This window comes from Chiroxiphia lanceolata, chromosome 2, assembly GCF_009829145.1.
Source record: "Chiroxiphia lanceolata isolate bChiLan1 chromosome 2, bChiLan1.pri, whole genome shotgun sequence".
NCBI lineage: Eukaryota > Metazoa > Chordata > Aves > Passeriformes > Pipridae > Chiroxiphia > Chiroxiphia lanceolata.
Window position 1 is genome coordinate 58,555,375 of NC_045638.1, and position 24,969 is coordinate 58,580,343.

At 40.3% G+C, this 24,969-nt stretch overlaps 1 protein-coding gene across 1 annotated transcript; it reads left to right on the plus strand.

Annotated features, from left to right (window-relative positions):
• Positions 1-8,505: 8,505 nt before the first annotated feature.
• CPB2 (carboxypeptidase B2) lies at positions 8,506-24,225 on the plus strand. Its single transcript, XM_032680506.1, is given in 12 exon segments — positions 8,506-8,641; positions 12,423-12,498; positions 15,130-15,254; positions 15,346-15,454; positions 15,982-16,036; positions 16,039-16,082; positions 16,639-16,743; positions 19,289-19,405; positions 20,351-20,441; positions 21,633-21,835; positions 23,672-23,756; positions 23,884-24,225. Coding segments are annotated over 12 exon segments (1,272 nt in total). The 5' UTR covers positions 8,506-8,564; the 3' UTR covers positions 24,069-24,225.
• The last annotated feature ends 744 nt before the right edge of the window (positions 24,226-24,969 follow it).

The window sequence follows — 24,969 nt, forward strand, 5'->3', positions numbered from 1 at the left end:
CAGAGCTCTCCCCTTATCTAGTCCCCTGCCTCCAGGCTGCTTTTGGGAGCACTGTCTTTGAGCTCCAACGTGCAGCTCTGCAGCAGCGCTGAGAGCCCCGGCGCAAGCCCTGGCCCAGTGCAGCAGGGAGAGCTAACCACGAGATGGCACTCACTCTATACGGAGTTCTAGAAACTGGCATGCATGAGCTCTGACAATGGGCTCCTCTGAGAATAGAGAAAAAATTGGATACTTAACCTAGGCAAAACGCCAGCACCTGTCAGTGTGCAAAAGGGAGTAAGTGCTGTTGGAGGGATACTATAGTAAATGCCTTGCCATTTCTTCATCCCTATCCCCGGAATCTCCCTTGAAAAATGGATCTGTCATGACCCCAAGGTTATGGGGCTGCGTTCTGGTACAGGAGTGTAAATATTTTCACTTTTCAGTGCATCTCTATTAAATTGGATATTCTTGTTTATTTGATGGATTTGAGGTTTTGCTTTCGTGAAGTGGTAATATCAGCCAGTAACGAAGCTCCCAGCAGATGCTGAAGGGGTTAAGCCTATGACAAGCATCACCAAAAAACCCCACCAGGATCTGGACTTTTTTGCTGTTGCTTTTCTCCAACTTTCTCCATCACTCTTAGAGAAAGCAGCTGTCTTTGGGATTCATTCCCAAATCAAGCTGGCTTTGTAAGCACTTCCATTATTGATTTTCATTGCACAATTAATCATAATTTTCAATGCTTCAAACAGGCTTAGACATTCATACAAATAAAAATAAAGCATCAGCAGTTAGACTAAAAAACATAAGGGCAATCAATCCACATGCTTCAGGGTACAGTCTGATCACCAGATGGACTCAGAAGGAAATATCCCCCCACAGTGTAGTAAAGTATAATTAGGTGCATGATGAGGATTTTACACCTTCTTGTAAATCATCTATCCTAGCTAGAAATCATCTCTTCTGGCCTTAGGAAGGGGTCAGCAAGCAGTATGGCTGGCTGCTGTGTGCTCTTGTACAGGTAAAGATACGTTTCTATTTCCTCCAGAGCTGGAACTGAACTAAAAGCCCAGCCTGACATCACTCATCCTTCTAAGCGCAGCTTAATTCTGTTGTGAGCCTAATCACAAACTTCAGGTCCTGGTGTTCATTGCTGCTTAACTGACCAGCAGCTTTGATCTGGCTTCTGTTTGGAAAATAGGACCCAGTCTCTGGCAGACGGCTGCAAAAAGCACATGAGCAGCACTGGTCCTACAGCAACTATTCAGCTACTGCTGCTTTCAGCTCGATGGAGAAATGGATACTTGTGCCTCTGATCTTGAAAACCCATGTGCTGAGTTGGTAACGTGACTCTCCAGCTCTCTATCTTCTGCTACTTCTGGCATCCTCCTCCACCATCTGAATAACAGTCTTGACAAGAATTTGGGAGCATTTTTCTTCAGGTTGCTCAGCCACGTAAGTCCAGTGCTTTTCAGGCAAGTGAATAGGGCAAGCAGCAGAGATCAGCACCACCACTGAATGCCCAGCTCTCATTGCATGCTGTGTTGAGCAACATTGGAGCTAAAATTTATCCACAAACCTAAGAAGCAGTTCATTAAGTAGGATACAAAACAGAGGAGCTCTGTGTAAGGTGACATCTGTGGACTTTGTACAGCTCAGTGTGAGAAAACTCTGAATTAGGACCAGCATCACTTAAAAATGTTCTCATTTTGTTTATAATTTTTGTTAGTCAGCACTCAGTGTCAGTTCTCTTCTGCCATCAGGAAAACTGTGTCATTCTCCTGACAATTCATTTGCTGCTCTGAAAGTAACGCACAGCTTTTAGTTTTCACTGAGTAAAATGACTATATTTTTTTAAGCACTGTATTTCATTGAACCTTATTTACTTTTTGTGCCCTTATAACATTTTAAAGGCAACAGTGCTTCACAGGAAACCTAATTTGTTCCGAGGATGCAAACTACTATTACTGATTCATGATAAATTGTCCAAAGCTGAGAAAGGTCCGAATGCACACAGGCCATGTGTTCACAGGTAATGCTATGTCTTAAATTTGTGAAAAGAGCAGAAATCTACATAACCAATCATGCATAGGTACACTCAACTCCCTCAGGACAGGCACTCATTTAGTGCATTTGTTAAGGATCTAAAGAAATACAGCAATGAAAATCTGTAAATGCACAAAGCATGGAGAGGAACCCCATACATCCACTCGGGAAATCTCCTAGCAGGTGAGTGACAAGTGTGGTGCTGCTTTGATTCCCGCAGGCAGAAAAGCAATGTCCCGTTGCCAAGCACCTTTAGCAGCCTATGAAGTTGTCCTGGTTCTTCCCTGCAGTTAAGCAAACCGACACCTCAGAGCATGTGTTGGTTTGTCACTAAGTTGGGGACGTATCTTCTGGCCAGCCCCTGAGCAGTGTGCCCTCCCTTGATTTTGCAGCCCTGGAGCAGAACACCCTGCATGTCTGAGAGGTAGTGGATAAACCTTAGGAGCATCAACCTCTATATGCCTTCTCCTCAAGACTTGTGTTTGCTTGCATGCTAGTGAAACTGTCCTGTGTTTAAGTAACGTGACAGTGAAAGGCTCAATCAGCCACAGCAGTGAAAAGCAATAGAGATCTCTGAGGAGGGATGCAGGTCCTGCCCTACCTCCACTGCTTGCTGTGTTGTCAAATCACATTTGACAAAAGGGAAATGTGGCCTCAGTGTCCCATAATGCTTCTAAAACCCACATGGGGTAATGCTGCCCATGTCATGATCAGACCTTGCAAAATATCTCTAGTAACTTCCCAACTTTGCTGTTGGAGTCAGATTCTAGAAATACAGGTTCTGCTAATTTTAGAGGTTGTGAATTGTACTAATGGGACCTGGACTGTCAAAATGCCTCCTTGGCTTGTCAAGCTTTAGAACATGTGGAAACAACCTACTAATACAGGTTCAGCCACTGCCTGCCAGCACTCACCCAGGGACAAGAAGTCTGTTTCCTCCCAGGTTAACCCATAATTTTCTAGCACATGTAGCATGTGATTTTTATATTTGAGAATAACATGAGGGAGAAATGCCAGAACCACAGAAACTTAGACATAGTCCAGATTTTCCCCTCCTGGTGGTTTCATAGGCTGCAAAATTGTTTCCTGAATGAAATGAAGAGGTTGGTGACATTGGCCATATATGTAAATGATCACAGTGTCCTACAGAGATTAATTGGTTCATGAATAAAGATGAGGAGCCGAGGTGTGCAGGGACAAATCATTTATCAATTATATGCCTTGGAAGACTGAAAGATGATGCAGCCTTAACGGCTGAATGGGTTTGAAAGGGGGACTTGTAAATTGAGTTCTAATTCTGTTCTGCTGCATTCATAATAAAGAGCTGTTACACTAATTGCATCTTTGTGCAGTTCATGAGCAACAGCACTCAGCTGCCTCACACAGTAAGCAACAGAGATCAGAGTTTAGTTAGATTTTAGTCATCTTTTGCTTTATATGGGAGGGATGCTAACTGGTTACCTTTGGCCTCATCAGTAATGATAACGCACAAAAAAAAGGCAAGGGCCTATAAATGGTTTTCAGATTATTTTGCATTTGAATCTGAATTTAAAGAAACAAGAAGGACAGCACAGACTCGCTTGGCTTCTGTGTTCTGCTTCAGTCCCATGGATGCATCAGCATGATTACCCACCCCTGAAAGGACTCCCTGGTCAGCTGGAAACGAGAGGATTCTGGAGGATCAAAACAATAACAGACCATTCTAATCCCAAACAAGGAAAAGGATCTGAGGGATGTGACTGCTGATAACAGCTGACCTCCCCTCCTTCTGCCCCTTTTGTATGCTTGTTAACAGGTTTACTGTTACAAAGAGACAGCAGCAACCTAGCATGTGCTTTAGCACATGCTGAAATACAGACTCAGATCTGAGAATCTTGATGCAGGATGAGACTTGTTATTTAAAATCTTGCTGCTGGAAACTGTGCGAGCCCCAGGATCAAAGAAGATAGCCACATTTAGGTCCTGACTGAGTTTAAGGGAAATCCTGTGACGCTTAGTTGCTGAAAACCAAAGGTGCCACTAATGGGAGTCACTGAGATTACTCAGTGGTAGTGCTCCAACTGCTTGAGACCATCTGGCTGCAGCAGTTCAAGAAGTTTCTGCTTTATATGTTTCACATGACAGCTTTCTGGGCTCTGGTGCTCTTTCACCAGAAAGAGTAGCTGCAGGAGCCCAGAATGACAGTCAGGCACAGCCCAGCATCTCAGCATATGCTGATGCAGAGGGTGCTTGAGCAATGATAGATACCCTGGCTTAGCAGGGACACAGGTGCCTGGCCTTCTGCTGCCACCTTTTTGAGCACTGACATCTTAAGCCACCACAAAAAGATGTGCCAGAGCCTGGTCTGGTATGCTGTGTCCAGAGGACACTGGTGTTACATGTGAATGTGCAGAGGGAGAGGAGAGACAGCATTCAGCCAAAAGAGTGAAAAAATCTCTTTAGAATTGCTTTTCAAGAGTGATTATATTTTAAAAAACAATATAATAATGGCATCAGAAGGCTACATATACTGCCAGTCCTAATTCCCAGATGCATAATTTCAACCAAGAAATCAAGAGAATACTTTGTTTATTATCTGCTCTGAAAGCTAAGACCTGCTCATCCTTTTTAAATAAAAGCCTATGCATTTCCCAAAGCTACACTAAAAGTTAACAGAAACCAACACAAATGGAACCGTTTCCCATTACTGCAAGGCTTCTGGTCACATCTGTTGTGGTAACACTTGCAAGCACCAGGCCAGCATAGCCCATGGTCTACCCAGTGGAGAAGGAATAATTAATCCCTGTGCAGGAAAACCTTTGAACTCAGAATTTTTGATCAAGCAGCTCTTCACCAGGGAATGCTGACTCAGCAGAAGTGAAAAGGGTTCCTGGAAAGGATCCGTTTTGATGAATTTCCCGTCTAGAGAAAAATAAATTTGTTCAAGAAAGGAAGATTTTAAATCTTCTCAAATTCAACTAAAACCTCCCCTTGCAAGAGTTTCTAAATTCAATCTTATTTCCTCCAGGTCTTAAAAAATAGAGCATTGAAATGCAAGTTAGTTTACAATAAAATTATTTTAAAAGCCTTGGAAAAAATCAAACAACAGTTGAAATTATCAAAATGAAATTTTTTTTAACCCAATTGTTCTTATAGTTGTCCTTCACAGTCTTTTTTAAGACTATATTTTTCTTGCCAGAAATACTTCCCAGGTTCTCAGAAAATCTTGAAGGCTATTATTACCTACTGCTGCAGGTAGAGCAAGTAAATCTTAATTTATGGCTTTGCTAGCCTGGAACATTGCATATTGCTTATGACCATAATAAGGACCTGAAGCGTTCAAGCTAAGGGAGGGAGATAGACAGAATCTATGGGATACACTGGAACAAATACAGCCTCCTACCTCCAAGTGAGTCACCCCAGTTCCAGTGGCCATGAATAAGACCAGATGCTTCATTACTCTCTGAGATGTCTACAAGAGGTCACAGATGAATTGCTCCCAAAAAATGCCCATTTCTCTGCAGTGTCTATATAAGCAGCATGAAATGGCTTGTTCAAGTGCAGTAATCTGCAGTGGGAAGGGCTAATGATAGAGGAGATGATTCTCTCTTCCTAAAGGATGAGACAAGGGAATGTCGACATAAGTCAAAGCACAAATGATAACCCCTAACAGCTGGGTGGAAGCAGGGCAGTTAATGCTTAAATTTGGTGCCTGCATACATTCCCACCCCTTTCTATTATGTTGGTAGTTTTTTAACTGATGTTCTGGCTGGACACACCTAGAATGCTCCTTTAGCAGCTCACAAGGATTTGGGGGTAATCAGTGTGCATCTGGTTGTTCATTAGAGGAAATCACATCAACACAGTATAAATAGATACGATCAGGAAAGGAAATCTGACCTGCTCAAAGACAGAACTGTCATAGAAATTGCCTTTGTGTGTGGAATGTGCCACAGCACAGATATCTTTGCAATGGGAAATCAGCTCAATTTATGGAGGTGCTTGCTGACCAGGAACCTCGTTTTAGGCACCAGATTCAAACATTTGGCTTCTGGTGCTGGGGTGGTGGTGCTGGGATGGAGCTAGAGGCTCTAGTGAGTGCAAAGCTGCCATTTAGTCACCCAAGGACAATGGACCAGAGATGGTGAGGAGGATGGTGACTGCATTGTTTAAATACTAATGGAAAGGTAAAAAAGAGGAAGATGACAGATCCAAATAAGCAATGTCCAGCACACACTTGAGAGAAAGTGGGTTTGGGTCCTACTTTGAGTCATGAAAACTCTGAGGCTTTCAGACAAGCCTGGGGATATACATTTCTTCCTCCTGCCCAGTCACATCTTCCATTTTATTTTTTGTTTATTTTTAGATCTTTCATTCTACATTTACTGTTTATTGTGTTTTAACCCCTGCAGAGCCTTAGCTACCACAAGACTCTGATTTGTCCTTCCCTCAGAATTTCCTCTATTGCCATCAGTTTCCTCAAAGACCCATTTTTCATTGTTTTTTGTATTAAATATTTCCAGTGCATTCCAGAAACCAAAAGCAAGTGGGAAATCAGCAGCTTTCAAACCCCATGGGAACCGTCGCTTTACAACAAGTTGGAGAACCCACTGGAAAAGTAACAAATATCCAAAAATACCTTACACCTACCATTTGTCCAAAACTTTCTTCTCAGATAGGCAGCAGAAAGTGTTCCCTTCTCCCACTTAATTATCACTTTAAGACATATAGAGATATGATCCTTTTATTTCCTTCAATATCAGCAGCCCAGTTCCATCAGCTTTTGAATCTCTTCTGCTAAACCTATCTCAGTAGATCAAATTTTTCTTCATATCTGTTCATCAGACATTTCCAGAAAAAACAGGGTCTGGATGACCAAGTTTCCTGTCTTTTATCCTATGTTGGCAGATTCCTTTTGCCTATGTGAGGAAAGAGCATCTGAACCTTTGGTTTAAATATCAACCTTCATGGCAGAGCACTGCCCACTGCCCTTTCTGGGAATGGCCTCTGTACCCTACCAGAACTTTTTGTTTGTTTGAACAACATCTAGAAAAGATCAAAGAGGAACTACAAAATCTAGGCAAGGTGTTAGTGGTATAGCTTCCCATGAGCCTTTTTTTTTCCCTTTCCCTTTGGTATCTGGTTTTTGCACAGCTCTAGTTCGGGCATTTTCAGTGTTGGTGTATTTTCAGAGACATTAACTCCAGGGTACTCATTGGGGAGCATGAATCACCTCTGCTGTCATCTTAAACTTAGTTGTCTGGCTTCTTAGAACAGATCTGCCCCAAAGAATTAAAAAAAAAAAAAAAAAAAAAAAAAAGCCAGGTCTGCATTTGAGTTCCAAAGTCCTGATTGCCTGCCTATCTGGAGAACTGGCCCTGATTCAGACAACTCCAGAGCTGTTTTAGAGGATGCTGATGGATGAAATCTAGTCCACATAACCTTAGCTCCAGGGCTTGTTCCCAGGCATTTTTCACTCAGGCATACAGCTATAACCCCATTGTGTGCATATTGATTCACTCTTCAGTCCTCTTCTGGAATGAATTCCCTCTGGCAGAAAGCCATACTGTGTTTCTGGGGACCACTCACCTGAAAAACCTTTTATATTGCAACCAGTTTCATTCCTTCATTCTGCACCTGTACGACATACTCAGCCAAGAGCTAACATCAGGGTGGATCTGACGCTGAAGATGTAAAGTTTCCTCCTCATAAGGCTGCTATTGGGGTGTTTTCTAAACAGTGCCATGCCTGGAACTGTTATGTTGGTGCATGGAAGAAGAGGACTTGGACCATGATAATAAGCTGTGTCGTAGTCAAGTTTGGATTTACTGTTCAAGTACAGAACATAGATGGAAATCATCTATTCTGGACATGTCAAATTCATACAGCTTTTTCTGCATGTCCTGTCTGGACAGCTGTGGATACAGATATGGAAGCAAATCTTGGGGTATGCAAAAATTAATAGTGAGATGAAGAGTCATTTGTACTTTTTCTTGAGAAGCTAATCTAGTATGACATGAAAAATACATGGATGTCAGACCATCACAGAAACATATGTCCCACTTGCTCCTTGTTTTCTCTGCTAGCAAATACCAGCAAAAGAAGATTACCTGCCTCAGGATTTTTCTATTGGACTTAATAATCTCATTCCCAGTGCTCTGACCCAGCTTCATGCTAGCTGTGATGTCTTATAGGAGTGCTGGATGCAGAGCACACTGCTGGACCTCCACAAATATTAGAGGTCCACAAAAGCTTTGTGCTTGTGTTCTTTCTTATGTCTGTGATCTAGCCACAATGAAGTAACACAAGACCGAGATGACAAAGTGACTTGTCAATATGAAAATGTCCAAAATGTATTTTATACTCTCTTACATGAATGACATCAATACAATCAGGACCTCCTTAGGGAGCCCTGCCATATTGACTTAGGCACCAGGAGCTTGGAGTTGAGGTGAGAAGCAGTATTAAATTTTAACTACTCTTTAAATAACGTTTTTAAAATCAATAATGTGGGTCCTGAACCCTTTGCTTTCCAATTGCCTTTAATTGTGGATGCCATGAAGATGAAGTTTTACCTGCTCTTTTTTAGCCTATTTATCTGGATTCAAGAGAAGTATGTCTTCACTCTTCCAAGGTAAATATCTGCTGATTGTGCCGAGCTATTAGTGTGTGGTGAGAGGGACAGGGAAAGTATTGAGGAAAAATAATTCCTAGTTGCATAAGAAAACATTTGTCAAAGGCTGACATTTATTTATGGCCCTTGTAATTGGATATGTAGTTCAATTTAACATATAGATGGTGGAGGAAATGGAATTATTTTAAGTCTCCTTTGCATCCATAAATCCTATGTTTTTAATCATATTAAAATTATTCTTTTTGGTCTCAGTGCAAATCATTTCTGTTCATTAAGTGCTTTTGAATGCCAGTAAAGGGAATTCTGAAACTTAATGGGAAAAAATAATTTGCTTCATTTGCCTTAAAACAAGATCTTAAATGGATTACTTCTTGAAGTAGAAAGGGAAACCATTTCAGAAAGTGCTAACAATCTGTTTTCTTTTCAAAGCAGCTTTTATGATTGTTTTTCCAAGCATAAATCATTTTTGAATAACCATTTGGTATTTGTACAATGTTTCAGAAACACTTTATTGTTACCTATTGGTAAACTTCAGAAATGCCCTGAAACCAAATTCTTTCTTAAAACACAAGAACATATTGTCAGAGATGAAGACAGGCAAACGCTTTTATTTTCTGCATGTACAACATGTTTTAATAGGCAAAACTAAAAGTTCTTCATGTGGTGATATTAAGCAAAGTTGAACAACCTATGATTAAATATAACCTACTCCCAGGACTGAAATACCTACACAAAAACTAGTGAATTACGTCTCACAGCCCTTCTGTGACTCTGCACCACATGCCAGTGGCAGACCTGTGACTGGTGAACACCAGTAAGTTCATGCCTTAAAAAGAAGACCTTTCACCCCTATGTTGCAATCATATTTTCTTGTGGATTGCTATGGAGGTGTGAGGATTACAGTAGGGGGACACTTAAATATGGTTTTAGGTAAATTCACTGTAACAGTATTACTCTATGCTACTTGAAGGTTCATTTATTTAATGTTTAAATAAAACACTATCTAACCCTTACAAAAGAACATGACATTTCCCATTGGAAAGCATGAGTCTAACCCTCCCAGCCCCAGTTACGAAAATGGCTAAAACAATGAGATTTAAAAGGTGATGCATTCTGACTTTTATTTGAATGCTAGTGTTGGAGGATTTCCCAGGAATGTATTAAAGCTTCCCTTGCAAGGTTATAGTGTGATTACTGCATTTGGACTTCTATAACAAATACTCAACATTGTGAGACTTGTGGAGAAGTTAATTACACTGGAAAGGCACCTACCTCACGTATAGGAAAAGGGACAAGGCTAGAGGCTGAGAGTCAGCAAGGTGGGAGTAGAGAGCCCACAAAAAGAGATCTGTGCTCCACGCAGATGAACATCTTACATGGTCCAGGAGAACAGGAGAAGATGCTGGTAGCACTCCTCTACTGACACTGCCCATTAGAGCCAGGGTAAGACATTCAGCTGAAGACAATTAGGGAGGCCTCTCTTCTGGAGATGTTAGTCAGAAAGAATATGCAAGGTTTAAATGAAGCCATGTTATGAGGACAGAGAGACACATCCATGCTGATGCCTTGTTTTTGTGGGCCTGTGTAATGTGATGCTGACAGCCTTTCTAGCGACTAGAAACGCAATGGAGACGAGGGATGAAGAGCCTGAGATTCCTGCAAGAAAGCTGGCACAGATTTATACCTATGTGTGAGATGGTGGTCCCTGGGTGGGATTCATATGACTGTATGGGATTTCTACATAGCTCGGCATGGGAACAAGTCCACTTCACCTCACTGTACAGTTAGAGGAGAAAAATACATGTATTTAGGTGACAGTTCATCCCATGTTTGCACACACACATAGATTAGCTCAGGTTAACCTGACTCCAAAATGCCTGTTCCTTTATTAAGACAGTGCCTAGTTCAGGTGAAGATATCAAATCCATCTAAACTGAACTGTAATGCATCCCACTCACTTTGTCATAGTTACAGGGGAAGACCTGAACATTGTAGTGTGGGGATGGCAGTGGGACTTTTATTTTCCCAGAGGTAAAAGGAGAAGAGAAAGAAACAGGGAATAGTGTCAGAGCCCAATGGAACCCCGGTAGGAAGCTGGAGAAGAATGAGAGGGATCCTTTTAAGGACAAACTCAAAGAGCAACCAGGGAAGCAGGGCATGAGAACAAAAAGTGAAAGAAAAGAGGTATGTTTAAGATGACCATGTCCAGCTGTACAGGTGCAGCAGGCAGGGCAAGGAAGCTGAGGGTGGAGGGTTGTTTCTGAGATCAGTATAAAGGCAGTAATTAAAGCTTTTGTCTGAGTGTTAACAAGAGTGGGGCAGAATACAGATGAAAGGGTATAATGCCAAATCAAAGCAGAGGAACTGAGAAACCCAACAACTACAATTTTGGCTGTTAATATTCCCCATATTAAAGATGACTACAAGCGCAAGGACAGAACACTGATCATCTTGTTCAGTGTATTCAGGGCCTATTATGAGAGCTATAGAGGAATTGTACCAGCTGAAATATTTGTGCAACAAACAGTGGAGTACAAGCACATACCAGCTTTCTCATTTTGGTACTCTCAGGCCGCGGGAATCATAGGATGAAACCAGATCCAGCAGGCCTTTTCTGGTCTCCCTGTGAAAAGACTTCCCCAGCTCTGAGAAGACAAATTCACTTTTAAAGTAGCCTCAAACACAGACTTCAGAGTGGACTTACCTAAAGAAATAGGCAAACTGCCAACCTTACCTATCCCTGATTGCTTCTTGATGCTCTGTCAAATGATGACAGAGGCGAAAATAGGGTTGGCATATTGTTGGTTCTGCATGAGAAACAACAGTGATTGCTTGGAGCCTGGTTAAAAGCAAAGATGAATCACCTGGTTGCCAGATGCTGTCAGGTTTCTGCTTGAAATCAGTCACAACAATGAGCTGTGACAATCACGTTCTGCTGCTTGAAAACTCTAGTTTTGAGACTTCTTCCTGTTTTCTTTTCAGGACAGTTTTTGCAGACAGGGCTGTCAGAGACTTCCATGGTGCCTGGTTTATGCAGTGCCACAACTAGAGGGCTGAGAGCCACCCCAGCAATGGAAATGGAAATAGGGGTCTGACATTTCATGGAGTCTCCTTCTTCTACATACATTAATTATTTTAATGATCTATCCAGTGCAATTTTGAACTACATGGTTTGCAGGGCACTGAAGATCAAGGCTCAATTTACAATGCAGAGTGGTATTTTTTCTTTCCAGAAAGTGAATTCCATTTCTGTCACCAACAGTGGGATCAAGCATGGAGTAGCTGGGAAGCACCATGTCATGTACAGCACATTCGGATCACGGTTTTCAAGTAGAAATGGAATATAAGTTATCAGGCAAAGATAGGGAGGACAGTGGTACAGACCAGCTGAAATGTTACTTGGCAGAGATACACAAATGGGGAGATCAGAAAAACTTGACCAGAGTAGGAATGCACATCTACAAAACAAAGTCCACCAGTGCTGCCGCACTATGGGGGCTGGGGCTTGTGGCTGTTACGCTGGTGCCAGCTTTTAGTAGCAATCTCAGCATCCAGCAGTAGATATTGGCTACCACAGCCCTGTACCACCTCTGTCATGGATTTTACTGATTCGCAGAAGCAGATGCTGGAACAGGGCCCAGCATCTTCACTCTTGAATCGTCTTTGAGTTCATGGCAGCCAAGCCAGGGAAGATGAGAAAGGCTAAGCCTGCTTCGCTACGTTTGCATAAACTGGAGTTTTTCCAAATACTTGTGCTTTACTAAATACCCTTATTTTTCAGGGATGAAGTTTTGTGGGCTCTCCCACAAACAGATGAACAAGTTGAAGACCTTCAGAATTTACTGAACACCACTGAGGTAAACAGATTCTTCTGTCTCTCTGGTCTCTAGGCCAAACTTTTCCCCCAAGTGCCCTAATACTGCTTCTCCTCCAAAAGAAAGATTTAGCCCACTTTCATTCATTTGTTCTAGTACAGTAACTCAATAAATGCTTGGTTTTCATTGCTCCACTACCTCCTGATTTACACGAGGAGACCCCTCCAAAATGTTACAGTAATTAATCATATCACAGCTCATATTTCTGCAATTGATTTTGTATATTAAGACACTGCCAAATTGGCAAAGCACCAGCACACAGTAAATAGAAATACATTTGCTAGGTAACCTCAGCACTTTTGACCAATGCAATCCTGACCCATGTGTCTTGCAGACCTTTGAAGATTAGGACTGGATTTTTGTGGTATTTTTCTTCAAGTAGCATTTAGAATATAAAAATATCTTAAACAATACTTTTTATTATTCTTACTTCTGTCTTTCATTACATAAAAGAGTATTTAATTAAATTGAGACATCTCTTCATTTGCCCAATCACACCCTCCCACCAGTTTGAAGCCAACACTATGCAATGAAGGTGTAACCATTCCTTCAGAATGATTGAGGATGTGTTTCAGATGACTGAGAGCTTTCAGTGGTGTCTATGCCCCATCTTACTTTGTCTTTCTTGGCTCCTATTTATTCTGTGTCCATCCCAAAATCCCACTAGTCTTCTGTTGCCCCTACTACCATCTTCTAATCCTTCCCTTAAGTTCTTAAAAACCTTTTGATAGCATTCCTTGCTCTTTTCCATCTCCAGAAGTCAACTCACACATCCATATCTTTTGCTGTACAAATATAAATCTCCCCTCCTCCAACTGTTCCTTACTACAGTAATTCTTCAATTTCTTGTTCACAGGAGCCCCAGGAAGTCAGGAAGAACAACTGCACCACAGTCAGTGCAGAGAGGGCATGTAGTGGTTCCTACTAAGTCACTTATGTGAATATACAAAACAAACATTTTTCATGGGTTATAAATTGGGCAATTTTTTTTTCCACGGCTATAAATTGGGCAAGGTATAGAGGAAAACAGAAAGGGGGGAATAGGAAAGGGAAAGAGTAAGGGAAAGGGAAGACACAAACAATACCTTCCAACAAATTGTAATGTCTATAATTTAGCAAAAAAGAAGCAACAGAAAATTAGCATCTTACAGGAGGAATTATCAGGCTAATTATAGGTGCTACTCCTGCAAAAGTTGGGAAGTAAAAACATAAGCCAAAAGAAACGCTTTGTTCTTACAGCACACACATCGCATGCAGCATTCATCAGAAGACCTAGACACAGGATCATCTACAGGAGCCTTTTGTAGCTGCCCATGGGGCAGAATTGACCATTGCTGATGATGGGTAAAGAGAATAATAATCATATGCATTACCAAAGTTTCCCATTTACCCCCCATTCATTGCTCCTCTGCCACCTCAGCTGTGTTAATCCAGAGTTGTTTAGTTTTCCTTACTCTCAATTCAAAGAATGTCTATGCCAAAGAGAAACTACACCTGAACTGGTGCACATCAGTGCACAGAGCAGGCTATCCAGGGCAACAGGGACAGCAACATCCAGCCTGCTTCTTGGATGGGTTTTCCAAACAATGCTGATCCATGTGATGCTGCCACTACTCTGCCAATAATGTTTCAGATGGCTATGCTGAGACTAACTCAACCATTTGTATAGCACCTTGCAGTAACACATCCAGGGGCCAAATGTTTTACCATTTATTGCTCCAAAGTCTTGATCAAATGCATGGAGATGAGTTTTCTGTATGATTTTGCAGACACCTTCTCTCTGAGAAATGAGGTCAACAGCTGACAGCTGATACATGCCTGGAAACATGGTGCCCTAAGTTGGATACAATATTCCTGGTGCAACTGCATCAGGAAGGAAACAAAATAAACCCTATTGTCTGGTGACTCCATTCTGTACGATGCCATAAAATGGATCCAAGACTTATGCTGATTTTTTTCACACTCTAATTTTCTGCCTAATTTTCTGCTGTCACCCTTAGATCTTTTTGTGTTATTAGTTCTAAAGTTTCAGTCTTTTATCGAATATGTTGGCTTCAGATTTTATTATTGTAAAATATTTAATTTTACCAAGAAGAATCTCATTTTCTTATTTTCCTCCCATGTCTAATCTCTGTATTGCTGCTTCAACTTGACTTATATTCAAACCCCTTCTGGCATTTATTTCCTCCCTGATCAAAGTCATCAGAGAATACAATAACTACAAAGACTGGTCTGATCTTCATTAATTCTCCAAATACCCTCAGGGAAAATAACTCTCAGCAGACTTGAAAACATGTAACATAATAACCAGCTAAATATATCTATTATACTAGAAATACTATCTCAGCAAAGGTTATGTTCCTGTCTTTGTTCTTGATTTATGAATTTATGTGCAGAAGTCATTATAAACATTTCTTAAATACACGTATTTCATTTCCAGCAGTAGCAGAATGCTATAACACATCACAGGCAACACTAAACTGCTTGTTATGAGGGGTCTCTTAAATTGCAAACATATGCTTTTATTATTTTCAAAATGCTTATTAAATGTTAGTAAGAATATTTTTTCTTTCCTCAGTTAAAAAAAATGAAATGTGTTTGGAAAATTTGTAGGTCATTCTCTGGCAACCTGTTGTGGCTGAAAACATTAAGAAGGACAGAGAAGTCCATTTCTATGTCAGAGCATCCAATATAAATAGCACAAAAGCCCAGTTAAGGCAACTGGCCATCCAACACAAGTATGTATTTTTTATTTGTTGTCGTGAATGTTTCTGTAAAGTTGTTTGTCATTTATTTAACAGGAGGTTGTGCTTTTCCTTTGTTATTCAGAGTCTTGATAGGAGATGTTCAAGGATTTATTGAAAAACAGACTGTCAATGACACAGTCAACCCACGCAGATCTTCTTCTTATTATGAAAACTACCATTCAATGAAAGAAGTAAGATATTTTTGTTGTAAACATCTGTAGATTCAAAGGGTGAAATTTGTCTCATGATTGAGAATAGAGATAAAGGGAAAGAAAACATCAACAGGTAATAATTATCATCATATTCCTCAACAATTTAGAGTTTTATTTCTTGCAATGCTTTCATAAAGAAAGAAATAAGCACCAGACAAAATCTCTCATACATGTATTGTCTCAAACTGCCATTCAAAGGCAGTCAATACAGAAGAAAAATGAAGTCAAAAAACAAACGTAAATATTTGAAACATGAAATGAATAATAATTTAACCAAATAGAACTAAAGAGTAATTTTAGGCCTATACTTGGACTGTGTTGTGATTGTATCTTACTGTTTGTTTTAAGAGAAATTAGAGTCAGGTAAGTAGTAAGTGGGCTGAATTATTCGTTTTTCTTTCCCATCATGTAAAGAGGCAGGATTTTGAAAGGTAGAATGAATTTAAGTCACTTTCAGAGATGAAGGAAAACAACAGAGTATCTATATACTAACTTCACCCTTGCAGATATACCGTTGGATGGAAGAAGTAGTCAAAGTCCACTCTGATCTCCTACAGAAAATATTATTGGATCATCATATGAAAAGAGACCGCTTTATGTCCTGAAGGTACAGCTGTGACTGACTGCAAAAACTTACCAAGTAATAATATAAGCAAGTCATGGGGCTTGGCCAGAACACTTCCTTAAATCTTTACTTAAATGCATATTTTTTGTCGTTTTTAGAAGTTTCCTGAGTTGTTCTAGTAAGGTGCATTACTGCTGCAAATGCATTTGATGACATCAGGTTCCTTGTTGGGTCACATTTGGCCATCACCCAAAGGCATGAAATACTGGCACAGTGGATACCCTCCTCTGTTGACTACGAAGCCAATCTAGTTTGCTGCTCTGCATAGCTGATGACAGACTCTCTTGACCTCAGGTCTTGCTGTAATCTTGGTGTCTATGTTAGGACCTTGCAAGCAGACTGAATGTGGCTGTCTGTATGTGAACATAACTGGTGGCTGCATCCTGGCCCAGGATCAGTCTGAGCTCTCCCTACAAGACAGATGCTTTCTCCCTACAAGACAGATGCTTCTTCTTCCATCTTATTTACCCTTTCATTTCCACTTTTCTGTGGGACTCTTCACAATAGTGACATTATAATGCAATTTCTCTTTTGTCAGATTTCTAAAAGCCAGGAAAAATCCAAAAGTGCCATATGGATTGACTGTGGTATCCATGCTAGAGAATGGATTTCTCCTGCTTTTTGCCTGTGGTTCATAGGCCATGTGAGTAGATAATCACATCTGATTACTGTTGTCAAAGCAAAGCAAAAAATCCTGATGCCATTTACCTTTGTCCAATTGCGCTCTAAGCTCCATAAAACCTTAATTTTTTTACTTCCACAACACTAACACATGAGATTTGTGTCTAAGCCGCATACATAACGGTGAGTGTGTGTGTGCATGTGTGTTCGCGTCAGTAGATAGGAGGGGGGGTGTGTGAGAGAGAGAGACACAAAGTCACAGGGATTAAATGCAAATGAGCTCAAATGTACTTTCAAGTATGAAAAAAACGTGTGCAGAAAATTCAACAGAGACATTTATAATTAAGAATGGTCAAGGAAGGAGATGCCATGCCAGCAAAAGCACATTTTGATAATCTGCTAGGGCTAAGTCTTCACTGCCACATGGATTAAAGGAATGGTCTTGGCTATGGGTCATGCAGCACACAGTGGTTCATGTCCATATTACTGCATCTGGCACTGCCTGGAGTGGATCAGAAGACATCCAGGGTGAGCTCAAGCTGTCCTACAACTCTTGGCTCTCTCCCTAGATGCCCTTCTAGAGCAATAGGTACCCCACACTTGCCTGCTCCAGGCATGGCATAGCTGAACACCAGCATGCACACCAGCAATCTCTGCTTATCACTTGCTGTGATGCATCACCTGCTGCTACTGCTCCTCCTGCCTCTGCGGTTTTTATTTGCGCTCCTGCTTTTTTCTGGATCTGCCTTATGCAGAGAATAAAGCCACACAAGCCACCTTCTAGCCCTGCCTCATTTCAGACCTCCAGAACATGACCAACAACACCAGCCATGCACAGAGTTCATGGGAAACAGAAAATCACTGATGGGATGAGTCTGTAGAACAGGCTTACATTGACCAGTCTCGATGTGCAGCTGCAGACCAATAGTCACATCTATCTTTATATTTTTGATATCTATACTCCTCAGGATAGTGAACAAAGCTACACCAAAAGATACAATACCTACAATTTTCACCTGGATTTTAATATACATTGCCTTAGTCTTGTTGAACCTAAGGCATCTCTGCTCTACTTTTTCTGCTGAGCTGCAGGTCCAGGTCCTGTTTTGGACTAAAGGTTCCTAAGGCCTTTCTGGCCCAGACAAGGTTGTCCATCCTGCTCAGTTAATATTCTGAGATATTATTTATTGTTACTTTTTTACAAAAGCAAAGCTCACAATAAAAATAAGCTAGATGAGATTGAGACTTCACAATCGCCAGTACTGTAGTCAGAAAAAACAACATAGATGAGTCCTTGAACATGAATTATGGTTTAGTTGTGATGGAACTAAATAATGTTAATGTTAATAATAATAATAATAATAATAATGGAGAAGAAGTATTTATTCCTGTCATCAGTCACAACTATAAAGCCTCAATAACTGTAACATTTGAAAGGATATTACAGGAGTTAGGGACAGATACAGCTGAATGTACCTTGTGACACACTGATAATTCCAGCCTTCAAGGTTCCATTTGAGAGAAATGCATTTGCCCTTTTCATGCTGCTCCAAATAATTACCATCTGTGCTGTCACTTTGCCAGTGACACATCCTTGCAGCAATTTTCAGAAGTAACAAGCTGAACATTTAGGTTCTCCATACCTTTGATCTAATTTACATGTTTTAAATTAAAATTTTATTTCCATATCACTCCATGAAGTAACATTTTAAAATCTGACATCAATACAGGTCTGCACACATACATTAAAACCACCATCTCTCTCTAGCAAATCCTAGGCATTGTTTATAATGGGTCAACTCTTTATTATTTAATTTTGTCGTTAAGATTGTAGAAAGACTGACATTTCTCATTTAGACAAAAGAAGACCATCCCCTGAGGAAAACCGAGAAGGATTTAAAATGAAAGAAGGTGGTTTAAGTAAGGTGTAAAGAAAAAAAGAAGAAAATATATGACTAAGGACTTAGTCTATTCTAATAGTAACCATTCCACTTATCTAGGTTAAAATTTATTCCTGCGTCATGGACCAACAACCAGGTTAGGTATCACTAAAGCCTTCAAAATAAGCTGTGAGACAAAATTAGCAAAGTAGATCTTACTGGCTCTTGTTATATGACTGCATTAAACTCACGATGCAACCAGAGAAATAATGTTATATACAGAAGCCATTTGAAATGTTACTTGTTATTTTCAGGCTTGCTATATTTTGTGCTACTTTTGTGGTATTTTGGGTGGAAGGGAGGGTTCCCATTATTTATAGAAGCAGCAAAAGATCAAACCTTCCTATTAATAGGCTTCAATTCTATCTCATGACCACCTATTAACACTAAAGGACTGGAGTGTATCTGATTGACTGTATCAATTCAATTCCTACCCTCTCCACGGCAGTTCTAAGCAAAGAGCTGCTTTGCTATTCAGCAATTTCCGTGATGTGATGGGCCTTATCAGGAGATAGACTTGTCTGATAATTGCACAATTATTTTACACATGTCACCAGGTGCCTTTCTAGGAAGGCAAGAAAAACACTATTATGAATGCTTTTAATAAGTTTCCCCTGTGCTTTATAGGCAATCCATGTGCGTGAGAGAGACCGAACCATGACAATGCTTCTGGAGCACTTTGATTTCTACGTCATGCCTGTGATAAATGTGGATGGCTACGAGTACACATGGAGCCATCCCTCTGTATGTAGACCTTTTCTGTCAGGTTGTACTGCGCATGCTTAGAACATCATTTTTGTCCTGGAACTGCATACCCCAAACTCTAAACCTGGGCTTGGAATTTCTGTATCTTCGCCCTATTTAAATCACAACAAATACTGCAACTATTTGGCATTTTATCCACAGTACATTCATGTTTTCCAATCTGCTAGAAATGCATTCGGAAATGACAGAATCTCATCCTGGTATTTTAATACTTCCAGATGTCAGTAAACACCTGTGTCAGCCTTCAGGAGCAAGGTTATAAATACCAGCACAATCTAGCACAAGCTGGAGAGTGTCCTGCATCACCTACAGCACAGCCAATAACTCGCTCCTTACTCCTGCAAGGCAGCTCTCTTCTCTGAGTACTTTTTGTTTGAGATAAATGAAGGTACAACAGGTACCTTTTGTCCAGGGTTTTATTTGTTGGATGGAAATCCCAAGCTGTTGAGATGGTTCTTCGATTTTTTAAATCCTTCATTCAAGTTATAAAAAAAAATAAATCTCCTTCTCCACTCTTACTCATTTAATCTTCCACAGAGCTTGGCTCACACTTGTATAACTATGCACCATCACCTCAACAGCTGCACACCAAATTTCCAACTTTCCATGTGTTGGCAGCAATGCCTATGTGAACTCTTAAACTCACATACCTGGCCAAACTGTATGTCTTCTCCTCTCCTTCCACAGTCCAAATTACATTGAAATCAGACCAGATATGACCACTTCTTATCCTACCCAAACATTTCCTTTTATCATCCAGCCTTGCTGGCAAACAGATTGTGCTTTTAGAATCTTCCTTGGCCTTCATCAGCACATGACTGTGAGGCACAAGTGGGAAGTCACAAGTGGGAACTAACCAGGGAGATGGTGCATTGATTTTTCCAGCTTTTTTCCTGAACATGGCTTGTGTGTCTCTTTCATTAGAATCGCCTCTGGAGAAAAAGCCGCTCAAAGCATGGTAACAGCAAGTGCATTGGTACTGACATGAACCGGAATTTTGATGCGCACTGGTGTGGTAGGACACAATTTTCTTCCTATTGTATCCCTGCCTCACTTTTAGCCTTTAAAATTCTTTATTTTGAAAACGTTTTCATTTACCATTTCACAAAGTTAATATAAAGACAAATGTAGCTAAGTATGTGTTATGAACCGGTGAAAACTTTCCCAGCTTTAGATACTTTTTATTGGGACTCTGGATTTTTTTCAGCCCAGATGACACACCAGGGAATAGCCTCTTCTCAGCACAATAGAGATCCAGGCTTGTGTATCCCGCCCCTTGCATCACACCATGACACATTGGTGGAGGCTGCTGGTGGGAAGGAGGAAAGAGGGAAGAGGTGACCCTTGCCATGTCACCCAAGGCCTGTTGCACTATCCAGTTGAGTAGGTGCTCCACCATGGTGTACAAACTGATCACCTCAGTCATCCTTCCACAATGCCTAGCAGATCAAGATTTTTTGGGTCTTAGTGTTTCTTGTGAAGGCTATATCACATTTATTTACTCCAGGCACTTTAGTACTTAACAAGTTTTTAATAGTCTGTAGAATAGCTATCTTAAAATGTTACCTTATAGATCAGATCTGGCTTCACTCAGAGCTGACATTAACGTTCTATTTGGTTTTCAGTCATTTTAGTCCATTGCTATACTGTCCAAGGCTATTACAGGAAAACATGCATTTTTTCACTAAACACTAAAGATCCTGACTGCTTCCAGTAAGTTATTTGGTCTTATTCAGAAGACAGCAGAAGTAGTGAATCCTAGTTGTCTTCTTGATAACTTGTTCCAGCGTTTTCTTAAAAATTTTGATTTGTGTTTCTTCAGCTCTCCATTGAGAGCTCGCTTTCCCTCAAGATTAAATAATCACTTAGAACCGCCCTTTTCCTGTAGTTCTCCTAAATTTTAAGACGTGATCTCACAATCATGTGATGATTTTAAATTAAGCATATTCTTCCTCTCTTCTTAGACTTTTTATCCAGTCTTTGAACAATTTTTTTTCTACCTTCTCCAATTGTTTCCAAGAGCATAGTAGATGAGAAATCCTAGTAGGCTTGCACAGATTTCTACAAGCATGCAAGTTCTTTCCACAGCATGGCAGAATCCATGATGTCTTGTGTATTTGCATCACACACTGCTCTTTTATTAGATGAACAGAAATGAAGAAGGAAAGAAGTAAAGGAGTAAAACTGTGCATCTTTTTTGTTACAGGTCCAGGAGCATCTCCCTATGAATGTCAGGAGACATACTGTGGACCCTACCCAGAGTCTGAGCCTGAAGTGAAAGCAGTGGCTCGCTTTGTCAGAGACCACAAAAACACCATTAAAGCCTACATAACCATGCACTCTTACTCCCAGTTGGTATTGTTTCCATATTCTTACACTACGAACAGAAGCAAAGACCATGACGAGCTGGTAAGTCTTCCCAGCTCCTGAAGTTTCACATTATTTCAGAACTACTTACCCTGCTTGGTTAGCCTTGTAGTGAGGAAGTCACAGTTTTCTGAGGATCAAGAATTAGAAAATGAGATTTTTCTTGATGCTCTTAACAAATTAGTCTGGGCTAGTCTAGTAGTGCGTAAGTCAGTAATCTGCTTCTGAAGACTATGGAAAAATGAAAATATTTATTCCAGATTGATAACATGTCAACAACACCTGATATGTTGAAGCTGCTGTTAAAAGAGCAGAGTCACGTTGTTTTGGACACCTTGAAAAGACATATATGTGCAAATTCCTCATCACGTTGCACGGTTTACACAAATTCTGAAATTCCTTGGGTGTGTAACTCTGAAAAACACCCTTCACATACCTAAGCAATGAGTTGTTCTGGTGGACCCTTGCTACTTTTGTTATGGTTTTTGCTAGGGATACTTCTTAAGATAGTCTGAGTGGTAGGATGGAAAACATACTCTGCTTATGTAGAATTTTACATTCTTGAGCCACCAAATCATAGAGTAAAAACTCTCCCTGAAAACAGACTGCATTCAAAGCAGAAAAAGTAGCTGCTGTTTTTTCCCACTGATGGTAAAACTCTAGGTTTGTCTGCATGTGGAAAAAATATCCAGGCTAAACTGGGATGTGCTAACACAGAGTAATCAAGCCATAGGAGTAGGTGGACAGCTTAGTTATATTCTTCTTATGTAAAGATGTCAAAATCCCCAGAGCATGGGATTCCCTCTCCTGTACTTCCTAGCCCACTTTCAGTGTTTCCTAAGCTCCAAGTGTGGAGGCAATGAATTCTGCTATTTGCAGCAAGGGCTTCTGCCTCAAAGTAAGAAAGGAGGAGAAATCATGGGAAGGCAACTAGAAAGCAGGTGACAGCTTTGGGATTTGCCATCTGGGAAGCCAGTGCATGTCTGAGGTGGACAGGTAATTTCATACACTGACAGGTAATTTCATGTATGACATAAGGACAGACAGTAGGAGAGTTTATAGAGGATTGACATTTGCACACACTGCTGTCATTTTGACTGCTTTTCAACGTCCACATCTACTGTGTTACCTAACATATTTTATTTTTTTAAATAATATTTTAAGAAACATTTTATTTTTTTTTAAAAAGAAATGTTGCATATATAAGAGCACTGTAAAAAGTACACAATTAACTCTTTGGAAGCATCCTACTTCAAAATCCCATACAGTCCAATATAGCATTTCCACTGGTAACTAGGGCCAGTGTGTTCAGAAGACATGAAAAAAAATGCAGTAATGTAACTATAGAACAAACTCACTCCTAATAACATATATATTCTCTGATGTCTTGGTTATCAATTAATTTCCTGAAATAAACTGTCTTATATACCACAATTTAAAAAGTGAAGTTGTGAGTAAACAGTAATAATGCATTTGTGACTCTTTCCCTGTAAAGTAGAAAGAGGTCCCCTAATTCTGGGCATTTAAGTTTTCTTTATGGCTTAAGGGTAGAGTTCTCTCAATTAAAATATTTTCCTACCATTTTTGTCAATACTTAAATACTGTGGCAGAAAAGAAAAAATATGAGACAAATGAGAACAAGTGGTTTGACAACAGTTTACTGCTATCTATATTTTTTCATCTGTCTACAGCAGAAAGGCAATCTGCAGCATGGGCATATGCTGAAAAATTTACCACATTATGTGGGTTTTCTAGAACTTTTTATAAGAGTATTTAACTAATGCAAGATCCAGAGCACAGTGTAAATAAATTCTAACTCAATACATACTAACTATTATCACAAGGCCTTAAAGCTAATAATGTTTTCTTTAATTTCAGGACAGTCTGGCAAAGAAAGCAGCTAAAGCTATAAGGAGGACAACAAAAGAAACTTATAGACCTGGTCCTGGGGCACAGACGATCTGTAAGTATGACTTTCCTGCAATGACAGGCATCACAGCATGTCCTTGCTGGCAACAGAAGACAGCTTTTGAACAGAAGACTGAAGTTCTGGCTTCAGGTAATTTATCTATTTTCCTTTCCTGACATAGATTTAGCTCCTGGAGGGTCCGACGACTGGGCTTATGATCTTGGCATTAAATATTCTTTTACCTTTGAGCTACGAGACACGGGAACTTATGGATTTCTGCTTCCTTCTCAAGAAATTAAGCCAACTTGCTTAGAAGCACTTTCTGCTGTGAAAGAGATAGCTAAACATGTTCTCCAAAATTTGTGACACTGAATATAATTTATTCTAGCATTACTACACTTAGTTATAAAAGTAATAAAAAAGCTTGCTGCTTTATTATTTCCACATAGGGAGAAAAAAAAAGAATGACTGCAACTCCTATATTTTAGGATACATCAGTCGTTTTCAACCATACCTATATACCTATACCTGCAATGGTAGCTCAGTGCACCACATATATAGAGAGAGCACTATAAGAGGAAAATAGCACAGATGTACTACCAGACAGTGGGAGGTCCAGGTGATGTAGCCTCGAATGGGCCTCTGACCAACTACTAGGCAAACTCCATTCATAGAAGAGGTTCCTCCATTTCGGTCACTTGAGCTACCAGAGGATTTCCTTCCAGGAAAACAACCCTACTCATCGTTTCTGCTGTCAAATAAAAAGGATGTTCACATGAGAACTTGCTGCATGTTTTGATAAAGGCAAGGACACACAGGTGGCCAAACCACCAAGGGGCAGCTGCCCACAGGCACCTCCACTACAATTAGCCAAGTTCATTTATCCTGCAGCCAAGGGTTTGTGTGGCAAAACACGGGCCTTTAGGCTTTATAAGATGTTATAAGGCCCTTATAGATGTTATAAGGTGACAGGACAAGGGGTAATGGTTTTAAACTGAAACAGGGCAGGTTGAGATTAAGGAAGAAGTTTTTTACAATGCAAGCAGTGCAGCACTGGCACAAGTTGCCCACAGAGGTGGTGGATGTCCCATCCCTGGAAACACTGAAAGCCAGGTTGGATGGGGCTCTGAGCAACCTGGTTTAATTGAAAATCACAGAATTACAAAATCGATTAGGTTGGAAAAGATCTGAGATCATCCAGTCCAACCTATGACTGAACAACACCAACGTGTCAACCAGACCGTGGCACAAAGTGCCACATCCGTCT